Source organism: Macrobrachium rosenbergii, chromosome 3 (assembly GCF_040412425.1).
Source record: "Macrobrachium rosenbergii isolate ZJJX-2024 chromosome 3, ASM4041242v1, whole genome shotgun sequence".
NCBI classification, from domain to species: Eukaryota; Metazoa; Arthropoda; class Malacostraca; order Decapoda; family Palaemonidae; genus Macrobrachium; species Macrobrachium rosenbergii.
The window spans coordinates 2,265,029-2,286,443 of NC_089743.1; the positions used below are offsets into that span (position 1 = coordinate 2,265,029).

The 21,415-nt window shown below is 40.4% G+C and overlaps 1 protein-coding gene and 1 non-coding gene across 2 annotated transcripts in view; one reads left to right on the top strand and one right to left on the bottom strand.

Moving 5' to 3' along the window:
• The window catches only part of LOC136851983 (pseudouridine-5'-phosphate glycosidase-like), an 86,718-nt gene extending 67,089 nt beyond the window's left edge, over window positions 1–19,629 (top strand). Inside the window, 3 exon segments of the mRNA XM_067126385.1 lie at window positions 1,736–1,839; window positions 1,841–1,952; window positions 19,433–19,629. Coding sequence (XP_066982486.1) covers window positions 1,736–1,839; window positions 1,841–1,952; window positions 19,433–19,605 — 389 coding nt within the window. The 3' untranslated portion in view covers window positions 19,606–19,629.
• On the bottom strand, window positions 12,161–12,247 carry TRNASTOP-UCA (transfer RNA opal suppressor (anticodon UCA)). The gene has a single exon. It is a non-coding gene; the product is annotated as a tRNA-Sec (tRNA).
• Window positions 19,630–21,415: the final 1,786 nt, after the last annotated feature.

Sequence of the window (21,415 nt, forward strand, 5' to 3'; positions counted from 1 at the left end):
TATTTTGTAAACTCTTGTCCGAAATGCACTGAAAAGTTTGTCAGAACTATCCAGAGCGCCTGTACAGACCCATCACTTAATGAGGTAACTTGCCATCTTCCCAACTATACTGAACTTGCAGACTAGTCAGACAACACTTGATTTGACCATTTTCTGCTGATAGAGGGACTTGGATGGCTGGAAAAGGGGCTGATGTAAAGTGATGAGTTTGTATCCTAGAAATGAACACTGTTATATAGTTCCTCTGTTTGTTAGGCAGAAAACTATTACTTACCACACTCTCAATCCCAGCTTCACAATCCAAAGTGTTGTAAAGGTAATAGAAGGGCACTACCTCCTCCAGGGACGGCCCTTACACCAACAACATGGTCCTCTTCCCCCTTCTCTTCTATTTAATCTATCTGATATTTTTGATTCTTAATAGACAACAACATTTATATAAATTTTCTTGTGTTTCTTCTGATATGCTTAACTTTGTCGTCACAAAGGTCTTGTGTTGAAATATAGTGCCATCACTTGCTCACTGAGACCTCCAATACCCTTGGCTTTTAGTATGCATCTCTAATTGCTTGTCTTGGATCTTTTTTCAGTGCTATAGTATTCTCCAGAAACTGTGTTCCTCTTTTATTTTTATGTATCCCATTTTCCTTTGCATATTAGGTTGTAGTCCTTTCGTTCATTTTTATGGTCCGATATTGCCTTTGTCGTATTTCCATATCCTCTCATGTAAGTTTGTACTGCCACAGTGTGGCTTGCCAGGTACTCTAGACAGTACTGAAGATACTTTGCAGCTTAAATTCAGCCCTAATTGTATTACATTCTTCTATCTATTACATTCTTCTATCTACTTATCATCCTTTCTTTGTAGTCTCTTTCCACTGAGCTGTACAATTTATTTAACTTTGTCATGTTCCAGTTGTCACCCCTCAGAAGCAATTCCTTTATGCAATCACTGTGAGCATGACTTCATTATCTCACTAAGCTACTGTACTTTAATTGTAATACAGCATTAATCTCTAACCTGTTTTAGTCTTCATATTCTGTGTTTTTCTTTCATGCCAACAACAACAGCCTGTTATAATTGTTCTATGAACTTTAATTTTTCCATTTTCATGTTTAATATATCCATTACTTTAAATTTTTCTATCTTTTCTCATGCACTTCCATTATTCTTTCCTCCCTCTTCGGTTTTGAGATTTAGATCTCATTTCATCCACATCTTCCTTTCCATCTTTTCCAATGACACTCTTTGCCTTCCTCCTTCATGTATACAGTACATCTGTCCTCTGCCAGAGCTTAAAGACTTTTTTCCCATTTATTATTGATGATACATTTTAATTTTATTATGATTTTATCGTTTAATATACTCACTTAGATGTGATACCACACACTTCCACAATTTCCACCTTTGCTTTTTGGTTCTAGATATGCTGATATATTTTCTTTGTGTTTCACAACCTCTCATGTTTATTCCATTTGTTTAATTTTGAGTTTATAGTGATTTGCTTTTTTTTTCTTTACAGGGATTTGGAAGTCTTACTTTATGTTAGTCATACCTTCTCTGGTATAGTAGTGTAATTCTTGTCTTTGATGTCACCTATAGTTCTCATCATAATAATCATATTATAGGTACTGTGTAAAGAATGAATTGTAGTGCACAAGAATATTTAAAGGATTGTGTAGAAGAGTTAGTGCAAGATACATTAGGCAGACAAAAATTTATCATATTTTTCAGGTGTCTGTGTAACTGTTTTGGGACCAAATCCGACTTTTCCTGATTTTTTCACGCGCGATAGTGGATATGAAGCCCCTTCTCATGTTGACACGCCATTTTTAGCTAGCGCTGATGATGAAGAAATGGAGAGACCTTGACTTGAATTCAGGGATGCTAATTGCTGTACCTATTCCCCAAGAACATGAAGCAGAAGGCCAAGTGGTTAATGATGCTATAGGTAACTGTTACTAGGATCAGTACTGTATTTTCCTTTTAATGGCTTACATCTCAAATATGTTTATGTTGTTTTCTTTATCGTCATGGATTTTTAAAGTTTTCCATCCTGTTTGGAATAACTTCATGAGACACTCTAAGCTAGACATTCATTAGTGAACATTTTGATAACTTTTACCATAAATCACTTTCATAAGATTTTATTTTGTTGAATGGCATATTATTATTATTATATTATTATTATATTATCATTATTATTATTATTATTGAAAAATACTCATAGGAGCATGAGTCTTGTGGAGAAACAAATCCACAGTTATGAATAGGTACATATATTTAAAAATAAATCTGTACAGAAACCTGTGGGGAAACTGTTTGGTTCCCATTTGAAAAGGGAATCAAACAGCTTCCCAGAAGCTTTCTGTACAGATTTATCTTTAAATATATGTATATATATTTAAAGATAACTGTGATTTTGTTTCTCCATTATTATTATTATATTATATTATTATTATTATTATTGTTGTTGTTGTTGTTGGTGTTGTTGTTGTTGTTGTTGTTGTTGTTATTATTCAGAAGATGAATACTATCCATATGGAACATTCCCAGAGGTGCCATTGACTTGAAATTCAAGCCTCCAAAGAGTTATGGTGTTCATTGGGAATTAGTAACAAGGTAATAAGAAATACAGAAATAAGGGCTTAGTTATTAGAAAAAACATAGATTAAGAAATACTGTAAACAGATAAAAACATGAGTGACATATTAAATACAAGGAGACTTGTTTTAGGGTAGTAATGCATTGCATCTTTGCTTGAACTTTTGAGGTTCCAGTCACACAATATCCTCAGGGAGACTGCTCCTTAGTTCAGTGGTGTGAGGAATAAAGGACCTCTGGAACTGAGAGGTTTGACAGTGAGGCACTTGTACTGCGTATTGGTGCTGCTATTGAGCAAACCTTGTTGCTCTCAGCAGGAAAGAGGATCAGGGTTTAATTGTGGATATGAAAGATCTCTGTGAAAACACAACTTATGAAACATTGAAAAACATAAGACCATCCGTCAATGGTACAAGTCATAACTGTTAATGTTGGGAAACAAATGTACCACAACAAAGCACTTTGTTTGAATGAGATAAATCTGAGGCAGGAGCAAACATCCACACTGGAGAACAGTATTTTTTGTAAAGGAAGGACAAATGACCTAAAAGAGGTTGCATTGATTTTATCAGTTATAAATATATGGGGCCTTATGTACAATAACTAACTTTTGTGTGGCATTTGCTGACACTTTCATTGGAAGTTTCTCGAAAGTCAAAAGTGAATCAAAAGTGTGAATCAAAAGTTACACCAAGTATAGTTGAAGCTTCAGGCTCATTCAGCAGAGTCCCATTCCCTTGAAGGGGAGGATGGGGTAAGAAATCTGTACAAGATCTGCTAATCAGTAGTGTTTTCATTTTACTGGAGTTCAGTCTCATACCCTCCGACTACACCATTCACTAATTCGCTCCATGTCACAATTGAGACTAAGCGCACCTTCATTTCTCATGAGAGGAGACTTTACTACACCCACAAATGTTGCATCTCAGCATATTAAACCATCTTATTTCCCAGGCCAACAACCGTATCACTTGCATGCACTAAAAATAAGAGAGTACTGTACCAAGAACACTACCTAATGGAACTCCAGACACAATAGGCCTTGGTTCACTAAAGATCCCATCAATAGCAACGTGCTGTTGCTACCCACTGCAAGATTTTGAAGTTTATAAAAAAATAACTTGTGATTTACTAAATTGAAAGCAGAACTAAAATGTACTTGAATTACCCTACACCCAAAACCATTATCAAAGTTCTCCTGCAAATGGCATTTCAAATCTAGAAGAGATTGTCAGGTTCTTAACTACTTCCTATATGCATATTGACTATCAGTGAACAATCCTTTGAATTCCACATACTTGTGTCTTAAAAATGAGTTTTTCTGCAATTATGAAGAGCAGAGAGAAAATAGAAAGCAGCCTGTAGTTACTGCAGTCTGCAGATATGCAACTCTTTATTACTAAGCTTGCGGTCATCTGCAAAGATTCTACGTTGACATAAAAATTATAGAATCTACTAATCTTGTGAGACAACATGTTAGAAACCTTTTTAAAAAATAAAGGGAAGAAACCATCAGGATCGTCTCCACTGTGCCTATCAAGATTATCAAGAATTTTCTTAACATCCCTAGAGCAAAATACAAATTTTGTAAGAATAAGTTTAGGATAGCAAATATCAGGGAGAGGGACATCCTCATCTGATTGCTTAGTTTCAAAAGCTCAATGCAGCATTCTGCCTTTTCCTTAAGGCTAGTAAACATGTGATGATTTTGGTTTGCTTGTTGTGGTAAGCTTATCTACATGTATTATTAAACCATGGCTGGTTATTTATCATAATCGTGATGACCTTTCTAGGGGTATATCTTTCTAAAATAGCCATCAGCATTTCATTTAACTTCTAGGGGTCTGGATCTGATTTAGCATCTGAAGTGTTAAGTTCCTGGCAAGCTTCATTAGTGTGAACAAGCTTCAACAGTGCAATCCCAGTTAGCTCTAGATTTCAGCCAGACCATTTTCCAGTGGTGGTATTAGAAATATACCAATTGACAGTTATGTCCATCTCAATGGCACAATGGTTGGGAGTATACTCAAAGACTCTGGACTTGATGAAAGCTGGAACATCTAGAGTATGATGTCTAATCTATCACCAGAAATATGGATGGGTTCCTCAGATATCTGGACAAAATTGGAGGATACACAAAACTCAAGAGCAGACCAAACATGTCGATCTGTGGAATGGAAAAAGCCACTCACTGTGCTTTGCATTGCAGTCTCCACAAATAATGAATGAAGCTTTTGAATCTCATGACTGAACCATACTAATCCCTCTCCAAGAGATAGTCATATATAGAATTGTCAATATTTTGGATTGCTGTAAAACAAGGAACTTCATGGCATCTACACTCCAACTACACTCCAATAGGTCGTCCAGACTTACTGTATACAACCATACCTTGTGCATGTGGACTGTTACAATGATAAATAAAGTCAGGGCCATCAAGCTCTGCCATTAAAAATTCAACCTTTGGCCTGTTACTACTTGCAAGTGTCTAGGATAAAAATTTCAAACATTAGTTATGGGCACAACTTTGGGGATCAAGAAAATTTAACCTTCAGCCTTGAATATTTGAGTAAAGTACTCTGCAATTTTTCTTACAATAATGAGTAGCAGGCCTTGGGTTCAGCTCAGAGTCTCCCAAAAGAATTTAAATTCAAGATACAGTACAGTTAGAAGCAAAACTAATAAATACATTAATAAACAAAGGCAACCTAGTAAAAATCAACAGAACAACAAACATTAAAATCAACAACAGTATTTAGGTTATTTACAATCATTTCATTGAAAGGACGAATAGAGCTGACCATATGTCATAAAAAAAAAAAGCATCAGAAGCAACTGGTCGACAAGATGGATCCGGGACACCTTGTAAGACAAAAAAGAAACCTGCTAGGTTTGCTACAACAACTGTGGGAGGGCAGTCAGGATGGATTTAAAAATCATAAGAAGCTGAGAAGGAAAAGATTAAGTAATCCAGTAAGCAACTTTGCTTTCATTAGCCTGTCCTACACACATTTCAGAAAAACAGGAAAGTGAACAAAAAAGAGGAAAAATGCCTGATTGTGACTTCAAGGAAGGGAACTCAAACCCGTGTTTAACACTCCCACTGTGAGCCTGTTAATGCCAGTGGTGACAAGATCAATATTCTGCTAATAGTATAATTGACCAATTTTCTCCCTTTATCTTTGTACTAAGATACAACAGGTTTTGACGTAGGAAAAACCTAATTTTGGTAGTCGCTGTTAAGTCCTCAAGGTGTTACCTTCCATGGGTCTACCAGAGCTCCATGGTGACCAAACTAATATCAAAGAATTCTCTTTTAGTTGGTCTCTTGGCCAGGTATTGTGTTGTAATGATATACACCATATCACTTGATGGAGTATATACTGTAATGGACTCAAAGATAAGGGCACATTCCCTTATCTTCAGTGAAGCTGTGCCCAGTTGTTCCAGCTTCAAAACTTGCTAGAAGAGAAAGTGATTATAGCGCATGCTTAGTCTGCCATATTGTCGACAAACAGACCGGCAAAGAGACCAAGAAGCCATAACTTTCTGTTGGTCAATGCAGTATGATCCCACACCCAAATCCTGTGCCTTTTTGTCGGGGAAGTGGGTGGGTTTTGAGGACTCAACAGCGACTACCAAAAATAGGTTTTACCTACGTCAAAAGCTGTTTTTTGATAGTGTAGTCGCTTGTTTCATCCTCAAGGAGCTGTACAAAGAAATTGACTGGTGACAAAGTGCTTATGCTCTCAATTTTTAATTCCAACACCCCCTAAGAAAAACCATTTCTGGTCTGAGGTCAAGCCACAGGTTTCAAGCCCCATTCTTTATTCCAAATACCCCTCAGGTTTTGGTAACAAAGAACAAAAAACTAAACATGAACTTATGTTTTAGGGTGAAGTTCTACAGTGACCTACCTAAGCATGCTGGGTTTGGTTGCAGTCTTGTCGCACCTTCCCCCAGCAATAGTTAGCAAAGAGACCCTGATTTTCCAATGTAGTCTTTGTGGGGTTATAGGACTAACCATACCACCTGCTGAACACAGTGTAATTGAATTTGTTCAAGTTTGTGGCAATAATGTTTTAAGAATACTGTACCGTCTCTGATGACCACCCTGTACATTTGGAGACTTCTTCGAAAGAGACATTTCTGAAGAAGGCCAACGACGTACTTACTTTCCTAATATCATGTGACCTAGGACAGGAGTGTGGATTTGTCTTTTTAATAAGGGACACTAAAATTATTCTCAGCCCTTGTATAGAGAATAGTTTATTTGTGCTAGGGTGTAGGAATATTGGACCTTCTGGGATGTTTGCCATGACATCCAGGTAAACCTTAAATGCTTGAACTGGGTATAATGTTGTCAGCTAAATTGAGTTTTCTTATCAGAATAGATTTCCTTCTTAAAGGATTCTTATTCTTGGCCAGGAATGATGGGCCAGGGGACGATAATAATTGATGGTAAGCTTTATGCATGATTTATCGTCCCTGTCTAAGAGACCCCAGTTCATTAATGTGAGCTCCTGATGCTAACAGAGTCAAGAAAATTGCCTTTTGCAGTTTGTGAGTTGTGGTTGTATTGGGTCTGCTGAATTGAGGAGTTGACAGAAGTCTAAGCACCTTGTTCAGGGACCAAGTAATTGGAAACCTTTCAGGAGCAGGTCTTTGTAGTGCAAAAGACCGGAAGTGACAATTTCTATACTAGAGTCAATCCTGAATGCGTTAGTGCTGCCTTATATGCTATGATTGTTGTAACAACTAAGCATTTGTCTTCAAAAAGGTAAGAAAATTTAAAAGTATTTCCATAGAAATCTCAACTGGGCTCTCAGCATGGATATATAGCAATTAACCATATCTTCCATATGGACTGGTATTGTCGGATAGATGATGTCTGTAGTTTTTTGCACTAGGTACGTAACAATGTTGGCTGAGTAATTTTCACAGTAAACAATATTTAAAAAAGCCACATCTGAAGTTCTCGGCTCAGAAAGGATAATGCGTAGACGACTTCCCTCCTACTTTCTGGGATAGAACAACGGACGGCAGTGGAATTGATCTCTTTGCCCGTTGTTGGAGTAATAGGAACCAATGCCTGTTTGGCCAGTTTGGAACTATTAAGTAAGCTGTTCCTTTGAAGGTTAGAAGCTTGCTCAAAACCATTGAAATCTGGGACAATGGAAGAAAAAGGTATATTGTCCACCATTTGTTCCAGTCTTGTAGGAAGGCATCTCTTGCTGTTGCTTGACTGTCCAAATTCGGAGACACATGCACTGGAAGTTTGTGATTCTTGTATGTGGGGAACAGGTCCACATATGGTTATGGAAGCATGTTGGCTATCATTTGAAAAGAGTGGTTGTCTAACATCCACTCTGTTGAGGCTGTCGTTTTCCTTGATAGAGAGTCTGCTATTACACTGAGAGATCCTGTGAGGTGAATTGCAGACAAGTGCCACATCCTCGCTTTTGCACCATATGAAGGATGGCTAGCATTACCATATTGAGAGGAAGTGAGAGTGATCCTGACCTCTTGATGCAGGACATTGCAGTCATGTTGTCTAGAATCAACAAAATGCATGTCTCTTCTCTGGAGGTTTGAGTTTTTTGAGAGACAAAAAGACAGCCATCAGCTCAAGGAAATTGCTATGAAAATTCCTCAGAGTAGCTGACCACCTCCCTGCCATCTAATGATCCTCCCAATGTCCTCCCCAACCTGTCAACGAGGCATCTGTGTGTATTGTCACTCATACAGGTGGAGGAGTCAGGGTGACCTGTTTCACCATAGATTCCTTTCGTGTCCAAGGCTGAAGTATCTCCCCAACTTTTTTCCCCTTCAATTTGGGACCACCTTGACATGGTGAGGGGGCTCTTGAACCCCAGGAGTCTGGTCCCAGGTTTGAGTCCAAGAGTCCCATAGACCATTATATATTTCTTTGAATTAATTTTTGTGGAATTTTCCACTTTTGCTAAAGTTTCTTGGACCTAATAAATGGGAAAAGATATCATAACTGGGATTGGGTTTATATCCAAAGCTAAATAGTGGGAACTGTGGTAGGACCATCAGCTGCCCGACAATGTTCGGACCCAAGAGATATCAGGCGGAACTGTTCTTTAGGGCTGGACCATGGATTCCAGGGGTTCTGGTTCTGAGGATAGGACTCTCGGCATTCTATCCGGTTTGCCCATAACAAGATTAGAGTGGGGATAATAGTATTCTTGTAATACCTTTGGTCCAAGCAAGCAGGTTTGGCTTCCGCTTGGGCCACTGTAATCGTGTTGTGCCATCCCTTGTGGGGTAGGGTAGGGACGCGGACATTTGGGAGTCTGTTCTCACTTGTGCCATTAGTGGAAGAATAATGGCTATGAAAGGCTGATATCTTTTTAAGGTTTTCAGGTTTATTATTATTTTTTTATTTACTTTTTTTTACCCCTCTCAAATCTTCATATCTAGCATTTATAAAGATTCGAGTACCCCAGGACCCTCTGATGGTGCTTTCTGGCACAGATGACGACCTCTGCACCCACCCTGGAGGTTGAATTTATTTCTGGTGATAGAAATTCATTTCTCGCTATAATGTGGTTCGGATTCCACAATGGTAGGTCCCGTTGCTTAGGTAACCAATTGGTTCTCCACGTAAAATAAGTTGCCCTAGGAGAGCTGTTAATTAGCTCAGTGGTCTGTTAAACTAATATCAACTTAACTTTCTCCAAATGTTGATGACTTCTCGAAAAAAAAATTGACAAAAAGCAGTAATAACAAATATCCTGATCCCCCTCCTGACTTCCCCGCCCCTGGACCCTCTAGTCATGCTTCATTGATGACGACTTCAAACAAGGGCACGGACTTCTCTAAGAAATCTTCATCCAAAATTAAATCTTCAATACAGCCAGGTTGTGTGAAAAATCTTTTTTATTCTTTTGATGAGGTTGGTCTCACATCTTTCTTGCATGCGATAGCTAGAATTTGTTCACAGTTTTTAGTTGCAATCTGAGTATTGGATCTACTGTATTACTGATGTGAACTGCAGCAGGCCCATCATACGTTCTAATTGCCATCTGGAAACTCTGGGCTGTGCGAGAAATGTTTTGAGGTCTTTCCTTATTCTGTTTTGAGCATTGATGGGGAGAGATAACTGGCCATGAAGAGTATCCCAACCCAGTCCCTGCCACTGAAAACATCTGCTAGGCGTGAGGCAGGATTTTTTCCAGTTTATTAGAAAACCTTTTGACTGTGTCTGTTGACCACTGCTCTTAGGTATTTCAAGGACTCTTTTCTTGTGGGCCCCCAGATTAAACAGTCGTCTAGGTAGGCTATTAGTTGTATTCCTTTTTGTCTGAGTTCTTGAACAACTACCGTTGCTACTTTTGTAAAAATTCTTGTGGCAATGTTTAGCCCAAAGGGCATGACTTTGAACCTGTATGTATCCTTCCTTATCCAGAACCCTAGGAAGGGGCAGAAGGGAACGACAATAGGGACGTGCCAGTATGCACCTTTCAGGTCTATAGAAGCTGTCCAGGTCCCTTGTGGAATGATTGAGCGTACTTTGGCAACAGCAGTCATCCAAAACTTTTGGTAAACAATGTGCGTGTTCAATGTTGATAGGTCGAAGATCACTCTTTGTTAGGAGGAATCTTTTTTGGGGACACTGAAGAGATGTGCTTGGTGGCGAACATATGCAAGCTTCTCTATGGCTCCCTTTAACAGGGCCTTCTGCACGTAATCTTCCAGAGAGGGGTCTGGTTTTTGGAGGAACCCCTTTAAAGGAGGGGGTTATGAGACCATTTCCACCCCACTCCATTGAAAATAATGCTGTGTCCCCAAGAGGAAGACTTCCATTGCCTGTGGTGTCGTCGAAGCTGACCCCCTACCACACAGTTCTTATTGGTATCCACCTCTTCCTCTGCTTTTCCCCTTGATAGGCATTCCAGGTATTGCTTTTCTTTTTCCCCTATAAGAGGGTCTTTGGACTTTGTGAAAAGGGTGTCGTTGTTGTTGTTGTTGTCCTTTGTAGGGAGTTGTCCCTTCTGACCACCTACCTGCTTTTGAGGAAAACTTTTGGGGGTGACCAAAGGCTTATATGATTTTTGATCGTAGCAGGCCTTTTTTTGGGTTGGGTAAAGGGAAGTTCTTGGTTTTTTGTTTCTTGAATTCCCCTTTCCTCAGAAGAGCGTACACTGTACAATTCTGTTGGCGGGCTTGCTCGTTAAGTTGAGCCACAGCAGATTCCTCAGACAGGTCCTCACAGAAGGGGTTAGAGTGTAATAATGAAGTCACACTGGGGAATGACTTGTTGGAGCCCTCCAATGTTTCTGGTCGCGCTTTTATGCGCCATTCTAGAAAGCTCATAGAGTGCTTTCCATAGGATTCTCATAAGACTTTTTGCCACAACAGCAAAAATTGTTCTGGAATCTTCTGGAAGCCTTTTGATGGCAACTTCCAGCAAGATGGTAGAGGTTATAATACATACTAAGGAGGCAGATCCTAGTATAAAATTTTTCTTAGGCTGTCCCCTCTGAGATTCTTCTCATAGGGGTCCCAAACTGCTGAGTAGCTATATCTAGAGGGAGCTTTTTCCTTTCAAAATGTAGTTAAAGCTTTGCGCATTCCTTGGTGGAATTATTCAAAACTGGGATGACTGTGGCAAATGGCTTTAATTCTGCCATTGTCTCTCATTTTCTAGTCACTACAAAATTCTGAAAATCTGCCTTCATATGATTAATTTTATTTTGAAAATGAAGAGACAGAAGGCTTGGGCTACTTGTTGAGCAGATTGGGTCTTATTCAAAATGGAATAGAGATCCATTTTCTGTTGACCAGGTAAAGGGTGTCTTCTATAGCTTTTAATATTATAGGCACAGGAAGGAGAACCATTCTTTTAGTGGTTTCTCCATGTCTGCTGAAGGTGATACCAGTGCCATTCTGTATTAGGGAATGCTGCCCTGTCTCTAAATTCTACATGTACAACTTTAATCATGGTTTTTCTCTTATCAGTTAGATATTTACCACTGGGAGAGAAATGCAAATTGAGGCATCTTGCCAAGGATTATCAGTATCATCAGGGGTGAGTATTGGAGCCCCTGTTATGTTTCGATCTGAAGTTTGGTAGTCCAAGCTGCCCATTTTGTTGTTTCCAGTCAGAATTCTAACCTTAGACCTTGTTTTGGCAGAATTTGTATCCACTCTCACTTTTTGGTTACAGGATGCAGTACTTTTACGCTTTTGGGGTGTACAAGACTGATCTAATTTCCTTTTTGAATAAAGTATCATGTCCCTTATATACAGTATTGCCGTTCTGTGGCAAGGACATCTTTGATGTTACTCATAATTTCCTTACGGAATTGACCAAGTACCACAAACTGTATATTCCTTTTTGGGGGAGTTAGTGCAATCTGACTGAGCTTCAACAGCTGAACCATAAGTGCCTGTTAACCAAAGGGGCAGAAGTCCTGGTTGAGAAAATGTAGTAATTTCAGTTGGGGTTAGGTGGATCCTATTATCCATTTTAGGGGAAAGATCCTCTTCAGCACATGATGGCTGCATGGGGGATAGAATTCCTGGCACCCAGCAGGTGGAGTCGAACCATTCTAACGCTAGTCAGCTACAGGTTTGAAGTCTTCACCCCAGACCCCCGAGGCTCAACTGGGCTGTATCCACTCTCACTTTTTCTGATGTAGGCTACTGTCTAGATTATTGTAGACATCATATAATCTGAAAGGATTTTCTGTATTAATGATAAATTGTGGAACATTTCTTTTAGTTAAAACATCTACTTAGAATGACAAATTCTTCAAAACAATTTGCGTTTTTCAAAACTGCCAATCAGCGATTATGACAAAGCGCAGGGCATGTGTTGGCAAGAAATGCCGGGTTTTCGGCTTTCACACATAAATTAATAACCAGTTCCAAAAGTTTAAAACTAAAACTTTAACTTAACTTGCTTCTTTAGATGTTTCTATAATGAGATCAGAGAAAAAGCTGAGCTTTCAGAGCACTGGTAATGAACTAAACCATTCGGTGTTGACCAAAAGGAATATATGGCTTCTTGGTGTCTGGGCCCATCTGTTTGTTGACAATATGGCAGGGTACGCATGCGCTATAATCACTTCCTCTTCTAGCAGGTTTTGACGATGGAACAACTGGTTACAGCTTCGCTGAAGATAAGGGAAAGTGGCCTTTTATCTTGGAGTCCATTATATACTCCATCACGTGTTATGGTGTTTATCATTGTGACACAATACCTGACCAAGAGACTAACTAAAAGAGAATTCTTTGATACTAGTTTGGTCACCATGGAGCTCTGGTAGACCCATGAAAGGTAACTCCTGGAGGATGAAACAAGTGGCTACTCTATCAAAAAGTTTGTTATTTTCATGACTTTTATAGTATTGTACCTTCATGTTATTATAATTTTTTTTATTATAATAGAATGCAAAGATATGTGAATGATGTAACTTTCATTAGTAGTTCATTTCAGTGTGATACCTCTCAAATCATGGAGCCAAGTAATGCTCGTATCCATCTCTCACTTCTAAAATATTTATTACATACCTGAATGCTCTCTTTTTTTATGTACTGATGGAACACTAGCCTTCCTTTATACATCAATAAAAATTCATCTAAGCATTGATCCTTTATACAACAATAAAAATTCATCTAAATTTTGATTCCTTGAAGGAAAGTTTTGTACATAAGTAACTTACCAAGTAACTCCATAGCTATTAGTTTCACTTAACCGCAGCAGTCCAAAATTTGAAATTCATGGTAACGCACTATTGTTTTAGTGTAGGTAACTAGGCCCTGCCCATTTTCGGGGAAGAGTGCTGAAGAGCTCAATCGTTTCTCCAGGTTAACTGAACAACGTTTGGTTGAGGATCTCTGATTTGAATTTTGCCAGACAGTTGTGTCTTTTACCTTTGGTGAAGTATCCATTCGTGCTGGTTGCGTACTATTTATTACCTTGGCTAGCTCCATTGTGACTAATTTTGATTTAGTATGTCGGACTCTAGCTTGTCTAGTATTAAGTATTGCAGCAAAAGCTGTAAAACTAGACTTACTTCTGCTAAGTATGACTCACATACTGCATGTTGCCATTGTAGAGGGAAATTTGCTCATTTGAACTTGAATGTGATGAATGCAAAGGCTGGGATCAGGGTAAATGGAAAGTTTTGGATGTGCATTCAGATAAACTCCAGAAAGACAGACAGAAAGATGGCTGCTAGAGCCGAGGCTAAAGCTTTAGCTAGTCAGGTTTCCACTCCAAAATTGGATATTGTTGTTCAGCTTGTGCCTTCTACATCTGCGACTGCTTTCTCCCCTATCACTAGCCCTCCAACTTTTCCTCAGACTCCACTGCCTGGCTCCCATTCTTCTGAACCTGATGCCATCACCAGCCTAGAAGCTAGAATTGACCAAAAGTTTGGTCTGCTTGTTAACACTGTGGCCCAAATCTGGTCTTCAGTTAAGGCACTTGTGGACCTGGTAAATGTAATTAGTGTTGGTGCAAGTGCAGTGTCAGTGGAGGAGGTGACTACTCGTCCCACCAATGCTCATAGACAAAGGTCAATGTCAAGCTCCCCAAAACCTGGGAGGAGGCAAACCTGATGTCTAAGGGAGGTCGGTAGGGTTTGCCCACAGGTAGTTGCCCCCTCAACCGAGTCTGTTGATCGAACCCAGGACTCAGTGGTTCACCATTGGAAAGGCATCCATACAGATATTCATGCTCTGTCGTCTAGTGATTCGGACATCAGTGCAGAAAGGGGTCGTAAATGCCTTTCGAAAGTATCAAGGCCATTGAAAAGGCATGCTCCTTCCTCTGAGCTCACTTCCCTGCTTCCCCGTAAGCTTCCTAGGGAACAAGAGCATATCCTCTTCCCTCCTGCAGTTTTTGGGTTAGTCCTGAGCAGGTTGTGTGTGATACTTCAGTGATGGAGAGCCAGTCTTTGATGCGGCATTCCTCATCCAAGTTGTCAGAGCGCCCAGTGTCCGGACGTACAGTGTCCAAGTGTTCTGTTCGAAGTGCCCAATGTCTGAGCACCCATCTTCCAGTCCAGAGCGAGTTGTGCATGACACTTCAGTGGCAGAGAACCAGTCTTGGACACGGCATTCCTCATCCAAGTTGTCTGAGCGCCCAGCTTCTGAACATATAGTGTTCAAGTGTTCTGTGTTGAAGTGCCGAGTGTCCAAGCACCCATCGTCCGAGTGCACAGTGCCCAAACACCCAATGTCCGAACGTATAGTGTCGGATTGCCCAGTGTCCGAGCAATCAGGTTATGAGCACTCAGTGTCCGAGCGATCAGGTCATGAGCACTCAGCGTCCGAGCGCCTAACTTCCAAGTGGCGCCCAGTGTCCGTATGCTCAGTTTCTGAGTGCCATGTGTCAGAATTTTCACCTTCGGTACTCTCAGCACCAGCGGCCAGGCGTTTGGCACTAACCCCTTTTCGCAGAAGCATTCTTCTGCTATGCAGGATCAGGCGGACTTAGCTCCTTCTCCCATTTCATCCGATGAAGAAGCTGGCGAAGAAGCCATCAATCAAGAACATCCTATGACAGCGTATGCAGCACTCTTGAAGTACTTCCTCTTTTGCTATCCAACTTCCTTCTTTCCAAGGGCCCCGTCATCACCTGGTTCGGCCTTCATGATGAGACAGCCGGTAGATAGCCCTCCAGACTACCGAAGATGGTCCTTTTCTCATCCTCTAGGAAGGCTTTAGTGGGCATTGACAGTTGGTTAGTGGGAAAGAGGGAGCTTGGTAAGGTGGTTTTCAGTGCGCCTCCCTCTCGCCTGTCACCAAGGAGGTATTTGTTCTACTCCGCTGGAAGCTCCATCTCTGGGAGTTTCTGCCTCCTCCCAGGAGGATTTCTCCAGCCTTGTGGACTCAACATGGAGATCGGCTTTTAACTCCGCTAGGATCATGTTCACAGTCCTCGGAGCCAGACCGTTTCGTGAGAGATGTCTGTAAAGTCTTTGAAGTGTATTCAGCTTCTTGGACTGGACAGTCGGAGTGTTAGCCAAGAAAACAGACGACTGTAATACACTTCCAGAGAACTTCGTTGCGGATTTGTTGGGAGTACTCTCATGCACAGGTAAGACCATTAGGGATGGCTCCCAGGAGCTGGCTACCTTATTCTCCATGGTAGTCGTTAAGAAAAGGAAACTGTGGTGCACCTTTGCCACTAAAGATTTTACTCCCTCTCAAAGATCGGCTCTCTTGTTTGCACCTTTAGATCGGGCAGCTTTATTCCCAAGAGCTACAGTAGACCAGGTTGTGTCAGACTTATAGAAAAGTCGACACAGGACCTTTCGGTGCAGTCGACAAGGCGTGCCAAGGAAACCAACCTGTGACATTTCAGTCTTGTTCAGTGTGAGAACTGTCTCCCAGTTGCAGCAGCAGCCCTTTCGAGGTGAAAGAGCCAAATTTCAGCCCCGCGTGTGCTCGCCTGCAAGTGAGGTTCTGGTCCTCCATGTCCCTGTAGGAGCCAGGCTTCTCCATCTCTGGGACAAATGGGAAGACAGGAATGCAGAATTCTGGGTAGTGAAAGTCCTACAAGAGGGCTATGCCATGCCATTCAGGGAAAAGCCTCCTTTGACGTCCTAGCCCATCAGCTTAAACAGCCTACTTGGAAGGCTTGGAGAGGTTTTTGGCCTTGAAGGAAAAAGTATCATCCATACTCAGGGAAAGAGCTGTGGAGGTGGTCAAAGATGTAAGCACAGAGGGTTTTCACTACCATCTGTTTGTGGTCCCCAAGGTGTCTAGAGGTTGGAGACTTGTCCTGGACATCAGTGCTTTGAACTTTTTTGTGCAGACCACCAGGTTCAAAATGGAAACAAACCATTCAGTCCTGTCAGTCATTCATCATGGAGACTGGATGGTAATGATTTACATGGAGGATGTGTACTTCCATGTCCCAGTACATCCAGACTCCAGGAAGTATCTGCAGTTCTTATTCCAGGGCAGGGTCCTTCAGTTCAGGGCTCTCTGCTTCGGCCTCTCTCAGCTCTGCAAGTATTCACCCGTGTTCTCGCCCCTTCAGTGAGATGGCTCCATCTCATGGGGATCACCTTCTATATATATCTAGAAGACTGGCTACTATGTTCCCCATCGAGGACAAGATGCGTGGAGGACCTTCAAATGACTCTTCTACTGGCCCAAGATTTGGGTCTTTTAATCTATTTTCAGAAATCCCAATTTGCTCCAACACAATCAATTCTCTATTTGGGGATGAGGATCAATGCTCTGACTTTTCAGGCTTTTCCATCCCACAAAAGGATTCAAGACCGCTTGAAGAAAGTAAGGAACTACATATCTCGTCCGTCATGCACAGCCAATGAGTGGATGAGTCTGCTGGGAGAAGTTCATGTCTTTAGGAAGGTTACACACAAGAGTCCTGCAATTCTTCCTAAAGGCCAGTTGGCAGAGGAAAACTCTCCCAGACTCCTTCATTTTCTGCATCACTCCCAAGATCAAGGAGGATCCTCGGTGGTGCCTTGCAGAGGAGAGGTTCTTAGTAGGAAAGCCATTGCACCACTGAGCCCTGACTTAATGTTGTGCTCAGACACGTTGGATCTGGGTTGGGGTGCTCTTTTAAACGACATGAAGATTTCCGGGACGAGGTCGTTAGAAGAAAAGAGACTACATATCATTGTGAGGGAACTGAAGGCAATTCACTTGGCCCTTCAGTATTTTGCGACAATGACATATGACAAGACAGTCACAGTCCATTCGGTCAACACGACCGCATTGGCTTACATCAACAATCAGGGAGGGACTTACTCCTTCTCCCTTTATGAAGCAGCCAAGGATCTACTTCTCTGGGCAGAGAACAACTGCACCAGGATAATAACTCGCTTCATCCAAAGAAAGTTGAACATTCTTACGGACTAGTTAAGTTGCTGCAAACAGGTCTTACTGACGGAATGGACACTTAACCCACAGTGTACACTGACCTGTGGAAACGGTTGGGAAAGCCGTCGATAGACCTGTTTGCAACATCGAGGAACCATCGCCTCCCTGTCTACTGTTCCCCAGCGCCCGGACCCTTGGGCATGGGTGATGGATGCCATGCTCCAGGATTGGTCAGACTTGGATGTCTATGCCTTCCCACCATTCAGCATGGTGAGAGAAGTCTTAAACAAGTTCATGGCCCACACAAACACATCCATGATGTTTGTAGCTCCATTTTGGCCACAGAAGGAGCGGTTCCCAGACCTTCTCAGTCTCCTAACAGATTTCCCCAGATTTCTACCTCAGAAGAGAAGCCTTCTAAAGCAGCCTCACATTCATCGCTTCCATCTAGGCTTATCTGCTTTCGCTCTGACAGGCTTCAGACTGTCAGGGAGCTTGTCAGAGCAAAGGGCTTTTCAAGAAAAGCTGCAGAAGCAATTTCCTGGTGCCGAAGACATGGCGTATCATCTTCTAAAACCTCAATAGCATAGATCGCTGATTTTTTTATGTTTCTGAGGTCCTCTCGAGGCTTGGTCACCTCTACAATCAAAGGTTTTATTTCTATGCAAAACTCCGTGTTTAGACATAGAAGTCTTGATTTGTCTGCAAATCAAGACATAAGCAATCTAATTAAGTCCCTAGACATTTCCAAGCAAGAGAAGTCTACGTCAGTCGCCTGGAATCTAGATGTCATCCTCAGATGGCTGTCCGGCCCTCCATTCAAGCCCCTTCGCTCCTTATCGCTGAGAAGTTTAACCAGGAAGACTTCCTTTTTAATTGCTTTAGCTATGGCAAAGAGGATCAGCAAATTAGATGCCTTCAGTAAGCTAGTGGGTTTTTCGCAGGGAGATGCGATCTGCCCATTCACACTTGGATTCCTGGCAAAGAATGAAACCATGTCTGACCCCTGGCCTCATTCGTTCATGATCAAGAGTTTGTTAAGTATCCTTGGGCCAGCAGACTAGGAAAGGGCTCTTTGCTCAGTTAGAGCACTTAAGTACTACAGTAAACCTCTCGTATTTGTGGGGGATGTGTACCACACCCCCCTGCGAATAGCTAAAATCTGCAAATACTTGAAACCCTTCTAAAAACACTTAGAACCGCCTATTGTGATAGTTTAAAAAAAAACTCTAAAAATGCTTATACAGGTATTATCTTACTTATGATGTGGTTAGGTTCCAAAAAACCCATTGTTTGTTGGAAAAAACGTATCTCGAATATAACCTAGCCTACACTAGGGTATTCAGTACCATGCATACATATATGGTAGCCTAGCCTACACTACAAAGTATACTCTATATATAAAATTTATGTATTTCGAAATTAGTAATAAATTCAACAGTCTACAACCTAATGTTCCCATATAGGAACATGCATTTTTAAACATTTTTTTCTTACTGCAAAATAAATTGCAATCAGTCTCAGTAAACTGAACATGCCAGAGTAATTGTATTAGTAGGAGTTAACAGGTCAATATGCTCTCATAAAGAATGTAAATAATCATAAAAAAAGTCTATTATTTATGTTTTTACAACTATAGTCATAATTAGTTATACTGTATATGTCTCACAAACAGTTAAGAGTTTGTATCTTTAAAACAAATATTCAGAGTTTTTCCTTTTTAATAACAATGTAGATTGATTTTTCAGATTCTCCTTCTTACAGCATTGACTATGATATTTAATTTAATGAAACTGTGTGGCTAAGAAAAAATGTGATTAGCTGGAAGCATTCATGTTGTGAAGTTTTAGCTCTTAATCATTAGTCTTGTTAAGTTATTCATAAGTAATAAATTGAGGTGTATTAATGCTAAGTTATTAACTGGAGGATGAAATTCAAATTAACTTATGTAATTTTAACTTATGGTAAATCATTTTTATTTTGCAGAAATAGCTGTCAAGGAAGCAGCAGCAGCATCAGTGACTGGAAGAGAAGTAACTCCTTTTGTTTTACAGAAGGTTCTTGAAATCACTGAAGGTGAAAGCCTCAAGTCAAGTATCCTTTTAGAAGCTTTAAAGTTCAAACACTTATGTTGTTGTTTTAGCATTTTTAAAATTTAGTCTGTCTCTGTCTCTCTCTAGAAATCCTGCAAGGTCTGTTGAAATTATTAATGCTTTTAATAGTAATCCTTCAATTATTTGGATTAATAGAGCCAAGGGCCCGTAGGATAATGGCAAAATTCAGATGAAGGATGAGTAAAAACATCTAGGGTGTTCAAGGGCAACTCTGTACTCTTCCTTACCTACCATGTCAAGAACATAACTGTAAACACTCACTATGCATATAAACAACAGTCATCTCACTCTAAACTGAAAATTTTATGCAAAAGGCAATTATTTACCGTTTTCCCTATATTTGTAACAATATATGCTGCATAAATGCACTTTGAAAAAATGCAACCCCTTTCTCTCTCTCTCTCTCTCTCTCTCTCTCTCTCTCTCTCTCTCTCTCTCTCTCTCTCTCTCTCTCTCTCTCTCTCTCTCTCTCTCTCTCAAAAATGGCACATTTCGGTGGTAGGTAGCCTAAACTGTGTTTAACAACAATCTACATTAGTTTTATGACCATTAATGTATTTTTATACAGAACATTCTTATCAGTTACTACCATATTGTATTACGACACACAAGATAGAAAATGTGTTTGTGGACTGTTGACCTAGGCTAGGTGTTACACTCACGGTATCCATTTGCACAAGTCAAATATGCTATTACAGCTGTATTTAACACATATGACTGTACACAAGAGAATATTTTATCACTGTTGATATCTCAGTTCTTGTTCTCTCTCTTTCTCTCTCTGCATTTAACTAATATGTTGTAAAAATAAAAAAAGAAAATACAGTAAAAATATAAATGAGATTATCATAAAATATAGATAAGACATCATGAGCGTAACAACACAAAACAATCTCTAATATATCAAACATCAACCTAGTTCTCCTCACTCATCCAACTGCATCCCCCTCCACCAGGGAAACTGCTCCCCAGCTCTACCCACCTTCCAAAACAACCCATTCTCTGAGTGAATTCCTTTACACAGCCCCTCCTCTCCCATGGCGCCCAGCCATCCGTCCCACCCCCCCACCTTGGAAAATTCTCAAGGTCTCCCCCAACCCTCAAAACCTTTTCTCAGTCTGTTTAAATGTAAGCAGTGTTACCAATATTTTCATGAGGCTACACAGCATTGCCAACCATCATAGAGTGGTTCTCCTTTAATTATCCTCCATCTTCTGTGTAGCCCCACCCTCGTGTATATTATATATATATACAGTAGAACCTTGGTTCTCGACGCTAATTCGTTCCAGAAGAAGTGTCGAGATTCGATTTTGTCGAATTCTGAGTTAATTTCTCCCATAAGAAATAACTGAAAATGGATTAATCCATTCCTGACCACCAGTCATTACCCCAACCTTACCTTTTTATACAAAACTTTACACAAATTACAATTAAATAGGTTCAGAGTTGAATAACTTACCGTATCAGAAGCACTTTTTACATTTTTAAATGCATACTGTATCAAAAAAGTTGGCCTATGACCAATGCGGCCATATTACCGATGATATACCGAGAACCATAGGTTAGGCTAAGTAGCCTATAGGCACTACCAGAATGTACTGTAACAGGTACACATGAAAACTGTTGTTAATAATGATAACATTGAAAAACAAGCCATATTATCACATGAAATTAATAATACAGTATTTATAAACCGAATTACTGTATGTCTGTTATAAAATTAAGAAAAATTTCCGAAATTACGTCGGAACTCGGCAGCTTGTGGCAGATATAAACAAACCATAGCGCCGCCCTGGTGTTGTATCGCGGTACTAATTACATAAACATTCGACGTAATTTTGGAAAATTTTCTTAA